This window comes from Alosa alosa, chromosome 21 (assembly GCF_017589495.1).
Source record: "Alosa alosa isolate M-15738 ecotype Scorff River chromosome 21, AALO_Geno_1.1, whole genome shotgun sequence".
NCBI lineage: Eukaryota > Metazoa > Chordata > Actinopteri > Clupeiformes > Clupeidae > Alosa > Alosa alosa.
This window is the reverse complement of record NC_063209.1, coordinates 11728612-11752972: the sequence shown is the minus strand read 5'-3', so window position 1 is coordinate 11752972 and position 24361 is coordinate 11728612. Positions and strand designations below refer to the sequence as shown.

At 44.8% G+C, this 24361-nt stretch overlaps 1 protein-coding gene across 8 annotated transcripts in view; it reads right to left on the bottom strand.

Moving 5' to 3' along the window:
* Window positions 1–24361, bottom strand: part of LOC125286299 (connector enhancer of kinase suppressor of ras 2-like) — a 100489-nt gene continuing 76128 nt past the window's right edge. For 3 of the 8 annotated variants that reach the window (XM_048231255.1, XM_048231247.1, XM_048231252.1), the window contains 11 exons: window positions 23107–23150; window positions 22504–22570; window positions 22326–22374; window positions 18016–18188; window positions 17092–17165; window positions 9297–9368; window positions 4158–4228; window positions 2820–2920; window positions 1122–1860; window positions 668–882; window positions 1–239 (listed from right to left, as the gene is read on the bottom strand). In XM_048231255.1, the coding sequence (XP_048087212.1) occupies window positions 27–239; window positions 668–882; window positions 1122–1860; window positions 2820–2920; window positions 4158–4228; window positions 9297–9368; window positions 17092–17165; window positions 18016–18188; window positions 22326–22374; window positions 22504–22570; window positions 23107–23150 (1818 nt within the window). In that variant the 3' untranslated portion in view covers window positions 1–26. The remainder of the gene's footprint in view (window positions 240–667; window positions 883–1121; window positions 1861–2819; window positions 2921–4157; window positions 4229–9296; window positions 9369–17091; window positions 17166–18015; window positions 18189–22325; window positions 22375–22503; window positions 22571–23106; window positions 23151–24361) is intronic. The other 5 variants (XM_048231250.1, XM_048231249.1, XM_048231251.1 and 2 more) reach the window with 5 other exon arrangements.

Here is a 24361-nt window from a genome sequence, read left to right as displayed (position 1 = left end):
CCCCCCCTCCCCGTCTCCATGGCACCCTACACGTGGGTCTCGATGAAGGAGTGCGTGTGCATCATCAGCGGGGCGGCGAGGGGCGAGGCGTCGCTTGTCGCGCCGTTGTTGGCCGAGCTGAACTCGCAGATGTCCAGGAAGAGCTCATGGTGCCACTGCTTCCACTCGCGCAGCTTCTTGGAGGTGACCTGCGGGTCCTCCAGCAGCTTGTTGATCAGGGCCAGCTCGCCCTCCTTAGCCTGGGGGGAGCAGGTCAAACAAACACAGGCTGTCTCTCAGACGCCACGCACAACTCGGCACAACCTCCACTGTCTGAGGCCACTCACATACAGGTTTCTGGTCATTTGAGTAGATATGTTTCATATGGGTGGTTGTTCATTTTCAGTTGGTTGCCAACACTAAGCGTTACCTTCAAACCAAATGAGTTTACTTTTTTCACAAATATATTTATTTTATCTATGACAACACACAACAATATACATTCAGAATCTACCAGTGCATTGAGAAAAAAAAAATAGTAATTATTTGGTGAGAATAGACAAAAATAATATTTGACAACAAGAAAGAATGTATTATTTACAGACTTGTATTTTGGTCATAAGGAGTTTTAATATGGTTTGCAGTGTGTGTGTGCACGGTGGCAGGTGTCAGAGGTTGTAGGTCGTACCTTGAGTGTGCTGTTGAGGGCTCGGACATGGTGCAGCTTGTCGTTGACGACGGGGTCACCGCAGCGACGGAGGAAGGTGCGGCGGAACTCCTGCTTGGTGGTGGGTCTCAGGTCACCCAGGGCGGAGAGGTTGGCCTGCTCCAGAGAGCGGTACAGCTCCTCAAGGCCATCGGCCGATGCCGATGCCGCACTACTGCCCTCATGCTCCTCACTCGCTGTATGTGACACACACACACACACACACACACACACACACACACACACACAGTAAGTGTGTTGACTTAGACACAAACTATCCTGATCATAATGCTTGTCCTGGTTTTGGTCACATTTAGCATATGATGTTGACATGGAACACAGGTTTTGCATATCCCTGGGATACTAGTGTCCACACATCAGAGAGGATACACAGTAGATGTGTGTAGTGTGTGTGGGTGTGTGTTGGTGCACACACCTTCTTTGCCTTCGTCGCTGTGTGTGTTGGAGGGTCCCTCGTCATCCTCGCTCCTCTCCTGGTGCGCGTGTGCCCGCGTGGCGCTGGCGGAGGTGTGTGAGCGCGGCGGTCGCAGCTCGCGGTTCCGTGGCAGGCTCTGGCTGCGCTGCTTGTGCGTGCGCCGATGCCCGTGCTTCTCCCCTCCGCCAGCGCCACCACCGCTGCCGCCCCGATCGCCCGCGCTATCCACCAGCGGGAACGGCCCGTCGCGGTCCACGTGGTGGTGCCTGCGCACGGGCAGCGTCGCCTGTCTCCGCCGATCCGGCGACATCGATAAACGCCCACCCGACCCTCCTCCTCCTCCGCCGCCTCCGCTACCGTAACCGTCTCCCACCTCGCCCTCTCCCCCGCTACCTCCACCCCCGCCCGGGGGCACCGTCTGCAGGAAGTGCAGGCCGGAGCTGGTCAGCGGCGTCTCGATGAGGTCCTGCCAGGAGCGGCGCTCGCGATGCGTGGAGCGTCCACCGCCTCCTCCTCCGCCTCCTCCTCCGCCACCGCCGCCAGCCGAGGTGGAGTCCTCGGCGGACGAGTGCGAGTAGGTGGTGGACTGGTCGCTGGAGAAGTGGCGCGCCTGGTGCTCGGGGAAGGGGCTGGACGAGGAGGTGAGCTGCAGGGGCAGAGGGGAGGGCGTGAGGGAGCGCCGCAGGTTCACCGAGCTCTGCGAACGCGGCAGCTGCTCGTAGCAGTGCAGCTGGTGAACCTGACACCGCGTGGGGCAAAAGGGGAGAGAAGAGGAGGTGGTGGTGGTGGTGGTGGTGGTGTGTGTGTGTGTGTGGAACAGAGAGAGGAGAGATGAGGAAAGGTGGTGTGTGCATGTGGTGGTGGTGACAGGTGGGAGAGGAGGTGGTCGGTTGGAGGTCGAAAGGGAGGATATAAGAAACAACACACATGTACACACAATAAACACACACACACACACACACACACACACACACACAGAGGTGCATGTGTCGGAGACATGTAGGAGCATCAGAAGAAGGTGGGGGTGCAGGAGAATAGTGTGTGGAGGAGAGAATGAGATGGAGAATGAGCTTCCATGGTTCATTTAATTTATTCAAACCGCCTGAGACTTTCACAGTTCAAACACCATCACTGTTTGTAGTGGTAGCTAAACAGAATAAATACAGTACACACAAAGTATTAGTTATCGATACAGACAATTCTTTCTATACCTAAATTTATCTTATGTCATTCATTCAATACAATTCCTCAGTGTTTTTTAAACAACACAGCAACCTCTAGTGGTGATACAGTGTAAAAAGCTATGCATGCTAAAGCAGATGAATATTATCAGAAGAGAAGCTCAAGCTGATTAAAATCCTCCCTTCCTCTCTACCCCCCTTATGTTTTATTCAGGGTATTGAGTTTTATTAAGCGTGCTGGCCTTGGACTGGTGGCCCCCTTAAATGAACATCCCCTTGAGAGATGATGCGCTGTAAGACATTACATAACAGCAACAACAACGTGAGGAGAGAAGTTCATCAAAGACTGTGTGTGGTGTGTGCGTGTGTGTGTGTGTGTGTCTCTTTGTGTGTGTGTGTGTGTGTGTGTGTCTCTTTGTGTGTGTGTGTGTCTGTGTGTCTGTGTCTGTGTGTGTGTGTGTGTGTCTGTGTGTGTGTCTGTGTGGCTGTGTGTGTGTGTGTGTGTGTGTATCCTCACCGAGGGAGTGCGATGGTAGGTGTCACACAGCGATGATGGTCCGTCTTGTTTTAAGGTCATGGACCCGTCCATTTCATCCTGGTCACTCTCACTCCAGTAGTCTGCTCCCAAAAAGAACATTGTTAATATTAGCATATAATATTAGTATAATATATTATACTATATATGAGTATAGTATATATATGTAAGGGATAATGGACGACACGGTGGTCTGTTCACAGAAGTTAATGCACGGTCGAGGTTGTAAAACGGCCCCGACGCGAAGCGGAGCAATGCATTAACTTTTGTGAACAGACCATCGTGGAGTCCATTATTATTCCACTGTTGCCACTTGCGTTGTGTTCATTTCCTGTTACAATTTAAACGTTTTAATCACTAAAACTTGTCTTGTTTGTAGAACTACATTCTTCCAACACATATCAACTAATTTCTCAACTTGCAGGACAAACTGCTGTTACTAGTTCTAAATGGATGGTTGCTATGGCCAAAGGCCAGTCGTTAGTTCTATCTCTCCCGTTGTCAAGCGGGCGTATCCCTAGATTCTGATGAACTTTAGCTTTGAAACATCGCTATTTTACTTAGCCTGCTGTCATCCATCTAGCTAAAAGCCACCTCCGTCATTTGCTACAATGTTGCCATGTTCTGAACGTCTGCATTTTACAGCTTGGATGCAACGTGACAGTTCATTTAAACTTCACAACGAGTTCAGCGAATTAATATACAAGTGTGATACAGCCCACAAAATGGATCTACTTCATGTGTGCAAATAACATAGGCCTCCGGTTAATGGTCGTTCTAAATTACGTAGGACAATGGGAAATTCAACCAAGCAGTGGAATAAATATATATATTTCCAAACTGCCCATAGGCTTTTAAACATACAGCACAATAATAGTGTACTGACAGTGAAGCATGGGAGACCTCCATAGTTCAAGGCTGTTTTAATGTTAGTTATACTGAGGAAATGTATGCAAAGTATGCAAAAGGAATTTTTAGCAATAACATTGTACTCATGGGAAAGGGTTTAAAGACTTCACAGTCTAATCACACGGTACAATGATCTGTGTTGATGTCTGGTGCTATTTATGTAATAACTCTCTCTTTGAATATTTTTGTACTGGGTCAACGAGACCTTGTTTGGAAATAGTTCACAGTATGAGGCGACACACAAAGTTCAATGAATTTAAGCTTGTTGTGCCATTTAAGCTAAGCCTGTTTACAGCACAGGGAAATGTATAGCCCACAATTAGGCAATAAAGGCCTGACCTTGGCATAGCCAGTGTAGTGTCCTGCCAACCACAAAGACAGGAAGTCAGAATTAAGATTGGCAAGGCTCACCTTCATCTGGACGCGGCACCTTGTCATCGGGTGTGTAGCCAATGGCTGCAAGGCCCAGACGGTTCATCCACCTATGAGGGGTGAGAGAGGGGGCGGGACATCTTTAGCCTAGGCCTCATTTATTAAGAAATAAAAAAAGTGATTATCGGTTTGAGCAGTTATCATTCAGAAATGAACCCCAGGAAGCAGCAAAGTCATGAATGTCCAGTACGTAAGTGTCCAGAGTGTATAGCGTCCTTGGCTCTTTAATTATTTGTAGGTATCTTGGAAGGCACTTAAATGTAATGTATTTATCTTATCTTTCATAAAAGAACCATACATGTTGAAACATTCAGGAAATGTTAATGACACAGCCCATGTGAAAGTAAAATAAATATTGGTAGGTGCAATTAACACTACTTTTTCAGGAAACACATACATTACAAACAAGACAGGTTCTCTTGCACACTATTTTGCCTCAACAACGCAGTCTTGAACAGGAAAGGAGAGGAGCAAAGAGGAGAGAAGAGAAGAGGTGAGGAGAGAAGAGAAGATAAAAGAAGAGAAGAGAAGAGAAGAGGAGAAGAGAGTACAGGCATCAGGGAGGGCATGCCACCTCCTCTCACCCCCATGTTCTCTCCACCAGACAGACAGACAGACAGACAGACAGAGCTCATGTAACAGGGTTGTGTCCTCAGGCACCATGCCCTCACAGTAATCCTCCATGAACTGATACAGTGTCCTTTCTCTCCTCAGTGCAGTCGCTGATGTATCCAGACGTGAGGCACATTCAGATTGATCAGACTGATTTAAATAGTTGAGGATCAAATCTAGTGTGAATGTTTTGTATCATGTACAGTATAAGTATGTACTGATATAAGGAGTGTATGTTCTGTGTAATCTGTACATGGGACCATTTGATTTGGTCCTTTGTATTGTCAGTTTCTGTCTGTCTGTCTGCCATTTCTCTGGGCTTCCTGTCTTTCCTCTATGTGGAGGCGAGACAGTTCTGTCTTCCTCTTTGACCGTCTCACCATTAAGAGCCAGAAACGCTCTGGGCTCCACAGACCACACAAAAGCAACGGAAAGCACTCGCAAAATGGCATTTTTTCTGCTCAAGTAGAGGCATTTGGGTTGTCCACCCCCCCTCCCACATCCCTCCCCTCCTCTCCCCTCACCATCTCTCTCTCTCTCTCTCTCTCTCTCTCTCTCTCTCTCTCTCTCTCTCCCTAAAATGCTCCCAAACCAATATAAGAGAAAGACTCCCTGTAGAACAATACGTTTTGTGAGGCCTTTTTGGCCTGAACTACAGCGCTGCTGCTGCTGCTGCTGCTGTGTCTCTGGGAAAAGGCTGTTGGCACGGCGACTACACGCCAGCAGCGCCAGGATGTTTCCTTTGGCATACAAGCACAGTTGGTAGAAATGCATCCATGCATGTCATCTGAAATCCCCTGCCTGGCCACAGAGGCCCACTGTGACACACACACACACACACACACAAACACACACACACACACACACACACACATTGAGATTCAAGTCTAATATTTCCCCTCTCTCACTGTGAATTAATGATCACAATCAACTCTCTCTCTCTCTCTCTCTCTTTCTTTCCTTCTGTCCCTCTTAAAAAAAACAGAAGGGCCAGGGAATGATGTTTCTGGCATATCCCTTCTTTTGCATGAATTCTTAATCACAATCTATTTTTCATGCTCTTCTCTTTCTCTGTCTTTTACTCTCTATCCCCCTCTCTCTTTCTTTCCTTATCTGAAGCTGAGCCTTATGTTCTATTTGCAACAAAGAGGAACAGCAAAAGATTTAGAAATGTAGGATGAAAGGATGGAGGATAGAGAGAAGGGAAGAGTGAGAGAAAGAGAGAGCACAAGAGAAGGAGGACGGATTCAGAACTAAATCATTTACGTCCATCTCTCCTCCTTCTGAAGTGACGTTTGGGATAAATTTAGCTCAGCCATCTTTTCTGGTGAAGTGAGTGATCGAGTGAGAGATAGATAGATAGATAGATAGATAGATAGATAGAGAGAGAGAGAGAGAGAGAGAGAGAGAGAGAGAGAGAGAGATAGGAATAAATAAGGGCATCTGTACCCACCCCCTCAAACCCCCCTTGATGTCCCAGCTCAGGTCTGAAGCACCAGCCAGATTGGGCATGAGGAAGGGCAGAGGGAAAGAAAGATCGAAAGAAAGAAAGAAGAAAGAAAGAAAAAGACAGAAGGAGGGACAAACGAGTTCACACACCAGCGTCACACGCTTGTCCCTCAGGCCAGCGAATAATGAGGGCATGGCTAACAATAGCGAATACACTCTCTCTCTCTCTCACACACACACACACACACACACACACACACACACACACACACACACAGATGCACTCACACACACTGTCTATGTCTATCTCTCCCTTACTCTCTCTCTCTCTCTCTCTCTCTCTCTCTCTTACACACACACACACATACGCACAGTCAAAAAGGCACTTTGGTCTCAGAGGTGTTTTCTGTTCCCGGACAAAGGCAACATTGGCAGGAAGTGTATTTTGCCTGTCAATACGAACGTACGTCACTGGATCTGCGTCACCCGCTCCCACATCTAACTGGCCCAGGAAGCAGGTGTGGCTCGTCCCAACTGAAACGGACCTCAAAACCGTGAAGAAACGGACCTCTCTCTCTCTTTCACTCTCTCTCTCTCTTTCACTCTCACTCTCTCTCTCTCACTGAAGCTGTTCCAACTCGTTACAGCTGCGTGACATACTGTAACTATTTTACATTCCCGCTGTGATGAGCTGCTTTCCTGGCATCTTCATGGGTTCTCTATCTTATGTAAACAGGAACACATGGTCCTTTCCCTCGCTTTGATGTACGACAGAATGCAAAACTTTCCCAGTTGATAATCTACGCTGGTGTGAAAACAGAAAAGACCATCCCTGCCCTCTGGAAATGTCTGCCATGTGTTCAACTGCTGATGTTGTAGCTGCTGTTGGATCCAAAGCACTACTTTCCTGCTTACTTTGTGTCCCTTAGTATGGACTACACAGAAATACTTTTTGTCACAATATTTTTTTTCTTTTTCTCCAAATGTTTTAAAAATGTCATACACATGTTCACATGTTCACATGTCATGTTCACATGTCAACTTTTTCCTTTATGTCACGCCAGTCTCTCACATACAGAGCTTCTGAGCTGTCTCTGACACACACAGATGGCGGCACCAGAGAGCCTGACAAACTAATCCTCTCTAGTGCCACTGTGAGCCTACCACACATGACACTAAGAGTTTTCACACAGGTTGACCTGTGCTACATTTTTAAAAATGTTTAATCTAGAGAGCTGCAGCATGATCTCAAAAATAGACACATTAACCACCTTGGCCCCTTAAGCCTTTCTGTAACAGCCATCAAAGTAAGTTTATTTTACCAAATCATGGCAAATGTTGTGGACGATATGCTTTACATGTGAAATATTTTTTTTCCTATCAAATATTTTGTGTGCCTAAGGAAGTTAAGCAAATTTAAGCTAATACAGAAATGCCATGCACACACAAACACACCTACCGTACTGTACTGCACACACACACACACACACACACACACACACACACACACACACACATACACACACACAAACAAACTTGCACGCACACACACACACACACACTGGGGCACACCACAGTAGGGTAGTGTGTGTGTGTGTGTGTGTGTGTGTGTGTGTGTGTACGTGCTAACCACACTCTCCCTCAGGAAACAAGTGACGTCACCACTCTGGGGAGTTCTGTAATTGTACTGACTTCATTTTTGGTGTGCCTCATCTCCATATTCATACATATTTATCGCTCTCCTCTCCATTCCACAACTTAGTGCTGATGCATGGGGCCTGAGGGCTTGTGTTTTTTGGTGTTCTGTTGTCTTAAGCAACATTAAGGCACAGTTCCTTCCCTCGGGCTGTTTTGCAGGGGCCTTTTTCTTCCTCCATGCGTGTTCATGAGGAGTCAATACAGCCAATCAACCGATGAGCCAGAGGTCATGACCTGACAGTCAGCACTCTCCTGGTCATACGGACGCATCTTTTGCTGAGTAATTCTCTCAAAACACACACTGACACACACACACACACACACACACACACACACACACACACACACACACACGCAAGGATGCACACACACAAACAAATACCCACACACACACACACACACAAACACACACACACACACACACACACACACACACACACACATACACAAGCGTAATGTTATAGTAGGGCCTTCACCCCTATTCAAAAAGGATAACTGCCAGTGAGTCAGGCCACTGAATAAAAGCTGACCCAGCATTTGACAGGTTGCACGCTGTACTTCATGTCGAGGGGAGCCAAGCCCTCTTTTTCTCTCAGAAAAAAAAGTCATAAAGCCATAACGTTACACTGGAAAAGCGAGGGCATGGGCCAGAATGCACTTAAGGTTGGTGTTATTCCTCCAGCAGCAAAGAAAGAGAAACATACATCACTTATTCATAGGGAGGATTTAAGAGCGATGTTTGGTGTGAATGCAGGTCTTTCTTTCTCTGTGTGTGTGTGTTTGTAGAACGCAGAATTGTGCTCTCTCTCTCTCTCTCTCTGTGTGTGTGTGTGTGTGTGTGTGTGTGTGTGTGTGTGTGTGATAGCTTTGTATGTGTGTGTGTGTGTGTTTGTGTGTGTTTGTGTGTGTGTGTGTGTGTGTGTGTGTGTGTGTGTGTGTGTGTGTGTGTGTGTGTGTGTGTGTAAACTTGCTTTACATTCATGCAAATTTGAATGACCTAGCTTGGTCCTACTTTTCCCTAGACTAACACAATAGAAAGTCAGAGGGCACGTTCCAGCATCTGTGCTTTCTCTGCACGTGTACATGCACAACGTTTCAGCTCTCTGAGTGGTTAAAACGTTTCAGCTCTCTGAGTGGTTAAAAACGAAATATCCAGAAACTATCCATGAAATGATATACAATAATCAATTAACTATTCCAGGACAACAAAACTGATAGCGTAGTCGTCATGGTGAATTCGTAACAGCAGACACCCACACAAGCAATTTTGGATTTTCAGTTGTGGGCTTAATCTGGATTTTGGTAGCATGGATGCTTGTGTTAAAAGGACAATGGTGCAAAAAAAACAAAATGCCTTACCTGTTCATTTCTTCCAAACAGTCAGTGGCAAAGAAGAAACTCTTGATTTTAGGGTGGCAGGCTTTGAAAGCGCTAGGAGAGAAGACAGAAGGAGAAAGAAGAGGAGAAAGGGACAGTGAAAGTGAAAGTTTAGACGGGAGATAGTGCTTGTGCAAGGCTAGCTATTAGCAAAAAGGTCACAGCAGCTAGCACTGCATCATCGGCCCCTTACATGCGATGAGAGCTTAGTCCATAAGTTATGTCAGTTTCAAAGTGCGATCGAGACTTGTGAGCAAGATGTTATCACATTTTTTTTCCTGATCATGAAACTTGCTAGTTTTAGTGCTTATATTAGTGTGTGGCCATTGACTGTAAAAAAATAATAGGCAACATATACTCAGTGGAGCCACTGAGTGGTCAAAACTGACCAAATATGGTCAGTTTTGGGGCGAACCTGGCCTATTTTCTATTTACTACCCAGAATCAGGCTCCACAAAGCACTTCCCTCACGTACTCTGGTTCCACATTTGCCAATATGGCCATTCTCTCAGAATGTACTGTAAACAAAGTCCTTTCAGGCAAGTCCCTCCACTCGGCGGCCATATTGCAACGCATTTTGGGCACTTATCGGGCATCTATCTTGGCCAGAACTGTGCATGCGCAAGGCTTCATGACACCAACCACGCTCCAGCTGCGAGATCACAATACATGATTGGCACGATGGATTCACAACACACATGATTAGCACGGTTATATTCATGTCAACTTTTTCCTTTGGAAGGGGTGGAATATGTGTAAACGACAGCCATGTTTCCATTACGAACTAACCTCACACATTTCTACGGGAGATTCTTTGAGTGCTGTGTCTCCTCATTAAAAGGTCTCTGAAGTAACTGCATGATGCCCTGCCATCAACGCTGTCTCTGTTACAGTCATTGCGTGTGCTGGACTTGGCCAGTACCATCTCTGTCTCTGCTGACGAGAGGGGGTGTAAGAGGAGTGGGTGGGGAGAGACCCCTCAGTCCCTCGGCTCTGCACATAGACCTTGGGTGCATTCCAGAGTGCTCACCTCCCTCAGCAACAAATCCGTGAAAAAAACAAAACGCTCTGCTGAACACCTCTAGCCATTTTTCCCGAATTTCGTGTGTGGATAACAGAAATGCATCACTGTATACTGAAAACGTTTACAACGCTGTCTATGTGTGTACAGTCATTACGTGTGCGTTGGCCTTGGCCAATGGCCTGTGGCTGTCTGTGAGTCCCAGCGCGGCTATAGGAGACAGAGGACACACAGGAGCTGGCCTGCTTCTGCTGACAAAGGGGAAAGAGAAGCCGGCAGTGGAAGACCCCCTCAGCCTCCTCAGCTCTAGTCCCAGCCTCCAGCAGAGGGCATCCTCCTCCCTCCCCCCCCCCCCTCCTCCTTCCTGCCCATGGCGTCCCAGGGCCAGACACCCCGTACATCAAGCCCGGATGCAGGCCAGCCCCTCTGGTGAGACAAAGACAGAGAGAGAGAGAGAGAGACAGAGAGAGAGAGATTTTTTTTTTTTTTTTAGAATTTCAAAAACCCTTTATTACATTCTTGCCACAAAGTATTTACATGATCACTTTGTCACAATGTACAGTCACATTAAAGATAAAATCAATAAATAAATAAAATCAAGGAGCAAGTCAAGTTTTCTCCAAGAAATGTGCAAACTGCAATTCGCCATCAGCAACCATACACAACACACTATCATAACACCAAATTTCTTCAAAAGATTCAAGATTCATCATGGCTTTGTAGAAATGAAAATCAATTAACATGCGAGACCTCACAAGTATTGAGAAGACCATTACTAGGTCATCACTAGAAGTTGGCTCAATTTTTGTTTCTCACGACTAACATAGATTGCCATTTTGCTTGACCTAAGAGAAAGTTGATCAGCTGACATTTGAAACGATGTTTCCGCACATATTTAAAACCCAAAATAAAAGTCTCCATTGAAAATGTTTCATTAAAATGATTAAAGAGTGACTGTAGAACCACGAATAAAGGTGTTAGCCTTACACACTGCATGAAAGCATGAAACACAGTCTCTCTCACAAAACAAAATGGGCACTCTTGACCCACAACAGGATTCAACACTGAAACAAAGGCATTGACTGCAATTGCTCCATGCAGAATCCTCCAGAATCCTCCATTGTAAATCTCCACAAGGGTGACTTGTGTAGTGCTCTCCACTGGGGTCGGACATCATCCCCCATTTGTAAAACAGTACACCAAGGTGTTTCCACCCTCTTGTCCAAAGACTTTTTGTTAAAAGACTTCACACACAGTTTATATAAACACTTGCCAGTAGCTGGCTTCTGACCCAAAAGAGACAATTGATCAAAATGCAAGTAAGAACCAGTACAACCTGTCAAATTTGGCGACAATGAAAGATTGGGAAAAGGATCATTACAGTCTGAACTGCACAGCCCTCTGAAGTTGTCTGCCAACAACTGCAATTGTTCTCTTGTTAGGGAGGCCCGCCATTTCTCAAGTAGCTGAGCTACTATTCGAATAGATCTCATCCCCAGTTGACTGGCAACTTGTTCAGTGTTAACAAGATCTGGTCCTGCTACCTTGAGTAAACCCTCCATAGTAATGACTCCAGACCTAAGAAGGCTATGTGTGATTGTGGGAAGAGACTTTTCAAGAGACATATCTAAAACAGAACCATAGATTAGGGGCTCCTTTAAAAGCCAATACAAAGACTCTGTGCTTCCAATGCGTTGCACTGTTAAAGGGACCAAACTTTAAATAAATTACGATAAAACACAGGGAGTTTGTTGATGTTCAATCTTTTTGGATCCATCCAAAACAAAGTTCTGTCCAGCCCCAGTCCATCAAAAGTCTGTAAAATGGCACACGCCACATATTTCCAGCTGGAATCCAGAGGCCCCATGAGAAGACGCTGGACGAACTGCAACCAAAAGGCAGCTGTCCTACTTTGTAGGTGCACAAGTCCATGTCCACCTTCCTCTTTAGGTAGGTATAAGATGCTCTGTGGAACCCAGTGAAGTTTATCCCAGAAGAAATCCACTAGGATTGACTGGATTCTTGACAGCAACTGTGCTGGAGGGTCCACACAAGATAACTGATGCCAAAGGGTGGATGCCACCAAATTATTGATAATAAGGACACGCCCCTTGTAGGATATCTTATTTAAAAGGAATTTCCATTTATCAAGGCGGCCCTTTACCTTTTCAACAGCCCCATCAAAGTTCTTTTGAATAAACATTTCATCCCCTAAAAAAACACCAAGATATTTAAAACCACTCCTGGCCCAATGTAAGCCAGCTGGAAGACTTGGCTCATTTAACCATGTCCCGACCAGCATAGCTAAACTTTTGGACCAGTTTACTCTTGCTGAGGAAACAACATTAAAATCATCAAAAATCTCTAACATAGTGTTTATGTCTCTTTGACCATTCACAAGTACTGCAACATCGTCTGCATAAGCTGACAGTGTAAAAACACTTTCACACGCTGGAATTCTCACCCCCACCAGCTCTTTCCTCAACTTCCTCAAATAGGGGTTCAATTGCCAGGGTGTACAACATCACAGATAAGGCACAACCTTGTCTGACCCCCCTGTGGACTTTAAAAGGAGCACACAAGTCACCATTAACCTTTAAAATACTCTCAATGTCACAATACAGAACTCTAATCATATCAATAAACTCAGGGCAAAAACCAAAGGCTGCCAGAGCACTCCACAAATAATTGTGCTCTACACGATCAAAAGCTTTTTCTTGGTCAATGGATACTAAGCCGAATTCCAGGTTAAACAGCTTACCTACATCAAATATATCCCTGATCAATGAAATGTTGTTTTGAATCAGCCTACCTGGCACACAGTAGGTCTGGTCAGGATGGACAACCTGCTCCACAACTTCACTCAATCTATTAGCCAACGCTTTAGAGAGCAATTTATATTCAGTACAAAGGATTGACGCAGGTCTCCATGATTTTATGTCATTCAAATCCCCTTTTTTGGGGAGCAAAGTGAGTATTGCCCTCCGGCAGCTCAGTGGCAACCACCTCCTGGCAAGACTGTCGCTGAGAACAGTCAGCACATCCTCACCCACTTCTGACCAAAAGGACTTATAAAAGTCCACCGGTAGACCATCCAACCCCGGTGCCTTTCCACACTCCATACTCTGGAGGGCTCTCTGCAGAAGGGTCAAAACCCTTCCAAGGACTGCATTCGCCTCTTCGGCCACCTGGGGTAGGTTCTCAAAGAAGGACTGGTCATCCACCTGAATATCCGTGCTCTCACTCTTATATAGGTCTTCGTAAAAACTGACTGCTCTCTGACGTATTTCAGCCAGATTGGACAACAGAACTCCATCCTCAGAAAGCAGTGAGTGAATGAACCTCCTCTGTCCATTCTTTTTTTCCAAATTAAAAAAGAATTTAGAAGGAGCGTCCATCAATTCCACACTCTGAAAGCGGGACCTGACCAGAGCTCCCTGTGCCTTTATGCCTAGCAGGTCAGCCAATGATTTCTGCTTCGCTTTAACATTTGCTGTGTAAGTCTGGTTGCCAGTTTGTTCAGCTAAATGCTGGAGGTCAATTATTTCCTTTTCAAGTTTCACCATTGAACGAGTTATGTCCCTTGTGACACTGAAAGTATAATCCTGACACAGTTGTCTTATTTGTGACTTACCAAAGTCCCACCACTGTTGCAACGAGCTAAAAGATGGCTTTGTGTTCTTAAAATCCTGCCAAAACAGTCTAAATACCTCTCTAAAATGGCCATCCGATGACAAGTTATTATTAAAATGCCAATAAGCACTTTTAGACTTTACAGAACTCAAAGAAAGAGAACAAAAAACCAAACTGTGGTCTGAAAAACCAACTGGGATGATCGCACATTTCCTAAACAAGCTCAGCTGATGCTTAAAACCATAAAACCTGTCCAGTCTAGCCAATGACACAAGGTTATTGTAGGAGTGAACCCATGTGTATTGCTTCTGAGTACTGTGAAAGTTCCTCCAGACATCAACAAGCTCATTTGCATTCATCAGTTCTATGAGTCTTCTGCGTGAGGGCATGTGTGGCTCTACATGATTCCTATCCATTGCATTTTCAGTACAATTAAAATCACCTCCTAGGAGTAAAAAATCCTCAGATTCACAATTGCATAGAGCATCATTTAGCATATCCAAGAAAAGCATTCTATCAATTGGTGTAGTGGGTGCATAAACACACAAAAAAACAAAGAAATTGTTTTCAAATTGGGCTCTGACTTTTAGGAGTCTACCCTTGACTAATTCCTCAGTCTGGTAGGAAATGGGAGTAAAGGTCGAGAAAACAGAATGGCAACACCACCACTATTGGAAGTGTTGTGACTTAAAATAGACAGGCCATCAAACTCACTTGCCCAGTCAGCAGCAATTGAGGCATCTGAGTGAGTTTCTTGAGCAAGAAGCACATCAAATCTATTCTTCTTAATCGTTTCAAGCAACAAGGCTCTCTTGCTTCTTTCCCTGGCCCCATTTAAATTTAAAGAAGCAATTCTGATTTCACCCATGATAAAAAAAAAAAATAAAAGAGTTGTGTACTGCGCCATCATCATAATACATGTGAAAAATAGACCAACATCAGACATCGCTATTTAACAAAAGCGTTAATCTTGGTCAATATCTTTTTTTGAGACGGAAGCACTCTGGATTTGTGAAGCAGCCCTCACCAAAAAAAAGATTTAGTTTTCGTGGTGAACTGCTCCACATCAGGGAAGTAGTCGCCAATCCGAACATTTCTCATATGTTTTTTTTTTGTCAAGAAGGATTTTATGTCTTCCACACTATAATCGCAGAACTAGCAAACCCACTATGGCGTAAGCTACAGGTAGCGCTACAGTCAGAGAAATCACTTTCGTATTAGTTATCTGTGCCGCTAAGATCTGTTAAATTATCGCTCTTTTTAGTCCTTTTAGATCTCTTTCTTTTTTGGGGGCATTTTAAAAAACATTTTCCTCCGTCTCCATGAGGAATTAATCTAGAGACGCAAGAACTTGGTCATAATTGACAGCAGAAGCACTGCTCTGCGAGTTCTGTGTGGACTGACTCTCAGATTCTGCGTTCACTCGTCATCTGTGGGAGAACTTTGTTCTCGCCTACTGGCTTATCAATCAGGGGTTACCCGTTAACCTCTTCCCCATAAAGGGAAGCATGATCTGCCCCTACTATTTCGGCTGGAGGCAGACGAAGGCCCACTGGATACAGCGGGTGCTGCAACGCAGCAGTAGACGCACCCATTTCGGCAGACTGCTCATCTACCACAATTTCATTAGGCATAGGCCTACTGGTGTTTTCGTGATTTATTTGCACATCACTCAAATTCCCCTTTGCCTTAGGACATGCACGAACAAGGTGCCCTGATTGCCCACAACCAAAGCACTTCATGACACTTGTTGAAGCATAGATAACATAACTGAAGTTATCCACCTTCACGTTTAGAGTTAGGTCCAAATCATCTTTGTTATCTTTTAGAATCATAAATACGGATCGCCTGAACGACACTCACGTGTTTCAGAAGTGGGGATTTGCTTCCAATTGGAATCTTTTTTAATTGCGGAAACCAATTTACCATACCGTGATGAAATTTCAGCCAAAACCTCATCTTTAATAAATGGGGAAACATTTGACAAAGTCACTTTCTTTGATGGAGTGGAGAGAGGAAGGACGACAGTAAAAATGCCGTCAACCACTAAACCCCTTTCAACCAGCTCATTAGCCAACTCAACCGTGCCCAAAAACAGCACAATCGCATTGTTCATGCGGGCCGCTGACAGAATATTGTCATGCCCTACAACTTCTCCTGCTGCTAAACTACAAACCTCTACACTGGCATTCGATGCTATTTTAACAGCATGACCTTGTAAGTTTTTCAAAACTCTCCATACCTGGGGCGGCTGCAACCAAACACTGGAAGCAGACGTCCAGGTAAAACAAGTAACAACAAAACCCCACGCCAGTGTTACTTATACTAACCCAAACAGAACCAACCCTTAACACTATAAAGAAGAAAAAATAAATAAATAATAATAATAATAAGGAGATGGAAAAGATAGCAAAAAGATAGAAAAACACTGTTCCTGGCACAGCGGCCAACAGTCACACTCACTCAAACGCTCGGCTCCGCCCACTCACTCCGACATGCGCACAAAGAGAGAGAGAGAGAGAGAGACAGAGAGAGCCCAGAGAAGAGAGGGAGATGGGGATGGAGGGGGAAACAGGCCTCAGTTTCAGCGGCTATTTATAGACTTGTGAAGCACGCAGCTCATTAGCAACGGCTCACAAGGCGTCAGGCCTGGAGGTCGGATTTAGTTAGGGCGTGTGTGTGTGTGTGTGTGTGTGTGTGTACGTGTCTACATGTGTACGTGTGTTTGTGTGTGTATGTGTGTGAGCGTTTGTAGGGCGATATCCAGAGAGGACGTGTTGCGTTGCCTGCCTTGTCCCTTGCTATCATCTTTCCTCTGACCCCGGAGACAGACAGGTGCGTATCCATCAGTGTGACCCACAGCCCCCATAGCCTGATTTGATGCTTCCCTTCCTTTCCTCTGTCATCTTCTGATTCTCTCCTCCCGCGCCGCTTCCCAGGCGTGACGCATGTTGCTGCTGGTACCCAGAGGGCAGAGCAGATGAGACAGAGACAAAGAGGAGGAAGAGGAACAATGGAAGAGAGAAAGACAGGAAGAGAGAGAGAGAGAGAGAATGGGGAGAGGAGGAGAACAGGAGGAGAAGGGGAGGGTTGGCATTCAAGAAATGCCTGAAGGACACTTACAATTTCCGCCTGCACTCGATGGCTCTGTCTATTCTGAACTCTGGGAGACTGATGAAGCCCTCTGCTTTCTCGTCCTAAAGGGAGAGAGAGAGAGGGAGAGAGAGAGAGAGAGAGAGGAGAGAGGAGAGAGGGTGATGATGGAGAGGGTTGGCTGTTAGTCATGACTCATCACCCAGCTTCGTCACCATGATCTGCTCTCTCTCCGTGATGTCACCCCCGATCATTTGACAAGCAGGCTAATACACTTGCTGCCTCTGCAGCAGCCACTCTGCATTCCACCGCACCAAAACAAGGGCACACTAATGTGTCTCCTTCCTTATTGCAGCGCTGTCTCATCTACTCACCACAACAGAAGGACAGCACTTTAATAAGGTCCATGACGATGACACACACACTTACACACTTACACACACACACACACACACACACACACACACACACACACACACACACACACACACACACACACACACACACACAGACACTCACTCACTTACACACACACACACACACACACACACACACACACACACACACACACACACACACACACACACACACACACACACACACACACAGAGAATGCTAAACTGCTAGCCAGAGAGGAGAGTATTAATCTATCTAATACAATCTGCCCAACACATGATTTTTTAATTAGCTTTGCAAAACTTTTAATATTTCCCCCTTTACCTCTAAAGACATTTCCTGGACTGGTGCGGTCACTACCTGGTTGGTGCACTGTGCCAAAATGAAATAACTCACACTGGGTCCTTGGCTGAGTGATTGATTGTACTCATAGTGTAAGGACTAATACGGCTGGAGGGTTACGGTTAGGGTTCCTCATGTGCACTAAAGAGGCTGCAAGGCTGCTTATGTTCAGTTAGGGTTCCTCATGTGCACTAAAGAGGCTGCAAGGCTGCTTACGTTCTGGTTCTGGTACCAGTAGAGGCACGAGTCCTTGAGGATGAACCAGTACTTTTTCCACTTCTGCGTGAAGTAGCCTTTGGCGTCTTTCTTCTTCCACAGCCAGCCCTCGCAGTCGCCGTGGCCCAGGTCCTTACAGGAGATCCTCCGGCGACTCCCGCTGGTCAGGGAACCTGGGGAAGGACAGGGCAGGCCAGGTCAAACTCAAGTCCAACTTCATTTGGATTGTGCTTCTCTCGGCTTTCAAAGGTTCTTTACGACAGCAGGAGAAAGAGACAGACACTCCATCAACTACTAGAGAAATAATCAGACATATGGAGTACATCCAAGTTTAAGCATGTGTAGTTAAACATCTGTTAAAGACCAGCCACTTAGTTTACTTCTCCTGTAAACCCTTTTGCCATTGTTGGCCCTTTATATTATGTTACTGTGAGCTCTAGACAGTCAAAGACAAACTTCTGAAGGAAAGCAACAGGGATTGTATTGATGTGTTTTTGTTTGTGTGTTTATGTGTGTGTGTGTGTGTGTGTGTGTGTGTGTGTGTGTGTGTGTGTGTGTGTGTGTGTATGTTTGTGTTCAGAGAATGTTTTGGTAGAAAGGTACTTCCCATTGTAGATAAGTATGGCCACCCTTTGTGGCCATTACAAGTCCTCAGCGCTCCATCTGATCCCTGAGCATTCTCATCTAATCTCCCCACTCTTAGCACAAGCCATTAGTGACCGCTCCAGTGAGGTTCATTTGTGTGCAAATATATGTGAGTGAATTACCATACTCAACCCCCATCCCATTACCTCAATGGAAGAGAAGTCTTTATCGAGATTTTCAAACTTCAAGGTCAGGTGAATGCAATCAAAGGACAGAGCGCATTAACTGTGATATCTGACACGCCAAGGACCCTGCCTGCGCCAAGAACAACTAGCGGATTACAGTGACCTTGAGGAAATGGGGGAGGCTTTCTCTATCATGCAAGGGATCGCCATAATCCTCCAATGCATCACTGTGTGTGTGTGTGTGTGTGTGTGTGTGTGTGTGTGTGTGTGTGTGCAGTACAGTACGGTAGGCTCTCCACTCGCACTCATATTAATCTGAGGAAATCTTTCATCTAAATTCTGTAAGGCGGCGAAGGCCATTGTGGAGGGAACATCACGACCAGACCAGAGACTTTCACTCAGCGCTAGCACTGGCCAGTATATAGGGGCAGGCGCATAGAGGAAGTGTAATTAGCATCTTTACTAGACCACAAAAAGCCCACGCGGTGCTTTGACATACTGTATCACATGGAATTTACTGACAGCTGATGACAACAATAAAATTAATCAAAAGTTTAGCGATCGTGAAAAAATACAATACATGATCAAAAGAGGTCAACAAACAGCAAGATCATGCAGGGTAGTATTTCTACTCCATGTAAAAAACACTCTAATCTAGCAGGGAATTGGGCGATGTGAAAAGTGAAAGTAACACATTAAAACATTAAAAAAAAGTAAAAGTAGCTTTTAACGTGTTTCAAAGAAGCATAACTTGTGCTCTGAATACTGTTTCTGTTGTTTCTGAAAGTTTCTCCTCTTGATGCACCTCACCACAATCTGGATACCTGGACACCTATTTTTCACTACAAAACAGCTGTGTGCTGCATTCGTACATACACGTAATCAATGGTTTTTAACACTCAATGGTTTTTCTCCTCCCATGTTTGAGCATGATACTCCCACTTTTTCCTCAACCTTCCCATAAATGTATATGCATGAGTTAAAAATAGCGCAGCTTACACAACAGTTCTCCTGTGCCAGGTAAAATGTGCTTTCAATCATGTGCAGTCTGCACAATGCTGTGCTTTAAGGCCCATATACAGTAAAGCATGAAGCAGGTGCCATGACCTTAGTACATTATTAATAACTAGAAAATGTAATTCCAGGGAATTACGAGTGCATGAAAATGCAAAAATGGCTGCTGAATGAAATATTGTTGAATATTGTCTAAAATATAATCTAAGTAAAAAGATGGAGGTCAGATAGAGAAAAAAACTGGCGGGGAGCCATAATTGATGACAGCTTACAGTTGGAATGGCCGAACAGTTAAATAGTTACATAGTTTAAATAGTTAAATTATTTTATAGCAAATTATTGTATTGAGGACTTATTTTGAAGTTGAAGTTGTGGGCAGAGGAAACAGTTGGCGGGAGTCATAGTTGATGACAACTGACTGTTTGAAAGGCTGAACAGTTAAAAAGTTGGATAGTTAAAATGGTTAAATTATTTAAAATGGAATTATTGTAGTGAGGAGTTTTACTTTGAAACAGTTGTGGGCAGAGGAAACAGTTGACTGGAGTCAAAGTTGATGACAACTGACTGTTGCCAGAGTAGTTATGCTGGTTGCTATGCTGGTTGCTAAGTTAATGTTGGTTGCTAGGTTTTAAAGGAGAATTCCGGTGTGATATTGACCTAAAGTGTATTGAAACATGATACCGAGTGTGAACGTATGTCTCATAGCCCATCTCGGCTTGTCCCCTGCACTCCAAAATATGGCGCTAGTTAGCCGATGCTACCAACAGCTTTTTAAATAGTGGTGCTTCGGCATCGTGCTAGCCATGCAAATAAATCACTGTTTTACACCCATTTACGAGGCTCAATGTATCTCCACACTTCATTGGTAGACTTCCGAGGGCCCTGACATTTAAAACGAGACATTGAGAACTTTGAAAAAGCACTGGTAGTTTACTTACAAGGCGATTTATACAGACAGTATCTTCCACGAAGTTTAGCGTTTGCAGCCATCTTGAATTTAGTCACGATAAATTAGAGCAGCAGTAAGAATGAACAGGTATGATAAGGGATCAGATTCCAAAAATAATTCAGTGGAAATGCATGGATTTCAGTTTCTTCCAGTAGCAGCAACTGGAATCCATGCATTTCCACTGAATTATTTTGGAATCTAATCCCTATCATACCTATTCATGGCTTATTTTGACAACATTACTCTAACCCGTGAAACCCCGTAAAACCCATGAAAAAAAAAATCAGTTACGAGGAATCTCTTGGAATTTTTTCGTTTATGTTTTGAACGATTAATTCTAGAGAATATTATTAATAATGGGCTAAGCTGGCGTCCTCCTATTTGGGTTGCCAAATTAGCAAAGGCCAACTGTCAACAGCTGTCAGTTGTAGTCATGAGCATACAAGAGGCAGGCAAATTTCCAAAATTAAAACAAGAAACAAATTAAGTGGACATCGGGAGGAGCTTCCTGAGATGGTGGCGTCTTCGATCAAGCGAAGAATATCAAGTCTGGCCTTAGAGCTGGCCATATTTCTCCACAACAGGTAGCCTATGCTAAACTTCATCTGCATCGCTAACTTCAGCTAAATATGTTACGTTGGTTAGAGAGGTATTTTTTGTTTTCACTGTTTCCGTAATGTGTAGCTGGGTCATGGTTGGAGAAACGTTAAAGCAGCTGCAGGTCAACTAACGTTAGCTAAGTCTTCATTACATCTGGCAACCCAAAAGAGGCTCGTGTCTGGTAGTCTTGAGAACGTTCACCGGTGTTTTGATTTTGGCCAAAAGAACGTTCGGTAACAATCCTACAAATCGTACCTTTAAAGCCTGAGACAGACAGTTGCTGGAGGTGGCCGGAACACTTGGCATAGGATTCTAAGTGATTTTCATAGGATTCTAAGTTCTACTGTGATGTCATAATAGCCAATGTTAAGTCTATGGGGAAATTTTTAGTAGTTTTTAATTAATAGTTAAAAAAGTATAAAGTACAAAGTTGAAAAATACATAGCTGAAGTCACCTAAGTAAGACCTACGCAACACAGTTTGAACGAAGTTTCTACGTCAAACGGTTGAAGCTGAATTAAACGCACAAATACGTAGAAGAAAAATAATAAGAAGAAATCGGATAACAGTAGAGTGCATTTTCATGCCCTCTAATAATACATTGTTATATATATCTATGGAAACCATGGGGTCAGTTTGGTCTAACATTTATATTGGAAGCTAATGCTTTGTCAGGGTGAAGCTCTAGCTGACACTGCAGACTTAGAAAACAGCATGGGTGAATGGTAGTGCATTTATAAAGTTTAAGGAAGGCCTAGCCTAGCATCAACCCTTTGCATGCAATATCAAAAATAGCGGTCCATAAGTTCCCCCAGACATAAAGACTCATATGGTCTGTACACCATTGTTAGAAATTCATAACCTAAACCTCTATAACATACAGGTAGTGTGTTGTGTGCAGAATGATGTGGAGATACAGGATGCATGTACAATATCTGGATGTAATGGGAGTGTGACTGGTATATAGAGAGACCCACCTTTAGACCTCTTTTTGGTTTTCGTTCTCAAGGAGGTGTAGTGAAAAGACTAAGGGGGATGAAGAAAGACAGATCATTTATTTCAGCTTGTTGTATAGTGTGTGTGTGTCTTTGTGTGTGTGTGTGTGTATGCAGGTGAATACACATGTTGGTTAGTGATGTGTCCGTGGTACTCAACTGTTCCATCACTGACCTTTCTGCCTGATGACCCTGTTTGTCTCTCGATCGCAGAGACACTGTACCTGCTGAGAGAGAGAGAGACAGAGGGAGAGAGAGAGAGAGAGAGAGAGAACCTCTGTAAGAATACTACAGATGAATGGTGCAGAATCATCAGTGACTGACAGCACAACAAACCCACGCATCCGTGGGGAAATAGCAGCAGTCTGGGGTGGCCCGGGGGATCATTATATTTCATTATATTATTATGCTGGTGGCAGATGATAGTTAGTCATATCTCTATGGTAATCAATAATTAGATCTGGGGCAGAAGCTTCTAGAAAATCAGATATTGTATTATCGTACTCTGTAGAGTTCCAAAAATAAACAGTGACAATGTGTGCGTGCGTGTGCGCGTGTGTGCGTGTGTGTGTGTGTTAATATGCACTTGTGCCCTTGTAGAGTTTGTGAAAGTTCATCACTATGGTAACACACTTGGGTTGAGTGATGGCAACAAAGGAGCCAATAAGTGGTGTGTGTGTGTGTGTGTGTGTGTGTGTGTGTGTGTGTGTGTGTGTGTGTGTGTGTGTGTGCGTGTGTGTGCGTGTGTGAAACCTGAACTCACGTGTCTGTTGTTTCAACTCGTAGTGTGTCCCCAGCTCTCTGCTGCTGTAGAGGGGAAAAAGAGAGAGAGAGAGAGAGAGAGAGAAAGAACGAAATAGAAAATAAAAAAGAGAAGAGGGGACAAGTAAGAGAGGTTAATAAAATATAAAAAACACACATGCACTTTTATGAGAGCGAGAGGCGGTTGAGGGGAGCAAGGTCAACTGTGTAATTTGATGTGCGGTTTACAAGTGCTGAGGTGGTGGGATCCAATCTGCTGTCACAGTAAAGCACACCGGCTCTCTCGGTTGCACTAGCAGGCCTTTACTGCAGCAAAAGCTGGACACGGCTTCTGTGGCTGCAGCACTCAGCTGTAAAGTAGTGGCAACACAATCCATAGTCATAGACTGTATGAATAATTGCGCACACACAAGAGTGGTGGTTGCCGTCCAGCTGCGTCAGTTAGCACCGTAATGGCGATTTTCACACACTGTGCCGTTCGCTGTTTCTCTCTCTATTTGTTAGTTATCACTTCTCACTCGCATGTGGTGCTTCAGCTGTTGATGCTTTGGCACAAACACAATGTCAAATCCTGTGCCAAGGTATTAATAAATGTACAGGTGAATGAGAGAGAGACTGATTAAAAAAGGGAGAGACAGAGAGAGGGATCAAGAGAGATAGATAGAGAGAGAGGAGAGGAGAGGAGAGGAGAGGAGAGGAAGAGTGATGTCACAGTGGTCCTGTGGCAGCCTCTATTCATCAGCATCAGTGCTCATAATCTAATTCTGCTCCGTCTCTGACAATCGCCTCTCCTTCAACACAATGCAATAAAAAGGATTTGATGGGGTTCCCAGGTTCACTTCATCGCCTGCAGCACAAATGATTCCTTCTCTCTTTCTCTCTCTCTCTCTCTCTCTCTCTCTTTCTCTCTCTTCACCTGAGTGAGTCACCAGACTCTGTCGCCCCGGCTTGTGTGATCTGTTAGACTTCGGACAGCTATCCCGCCCTCGTTAGGAGAGCCAGTGGGAACTGTTTATGGCCGTTAGGCCTCACTGTGAAGGTGCCGGCCCAGTGTAACGAGCCAGAGTGTGTCAGACAGATGAAACTGACTTTCTACGGACCTGAGTTTTTGGACCAGGAGAGAGAATGCCTGGGTGAGGGAGACTGGGCAGTCTGTAGTCTGTCAGAGCTGTGGCACTGGTGGGAGTGTCCCAATCATGCACAGGCCCAAGTGTCCGAGGGGTCCCGCGGGTCCTTCACTCCCAATCTCTCTCTGT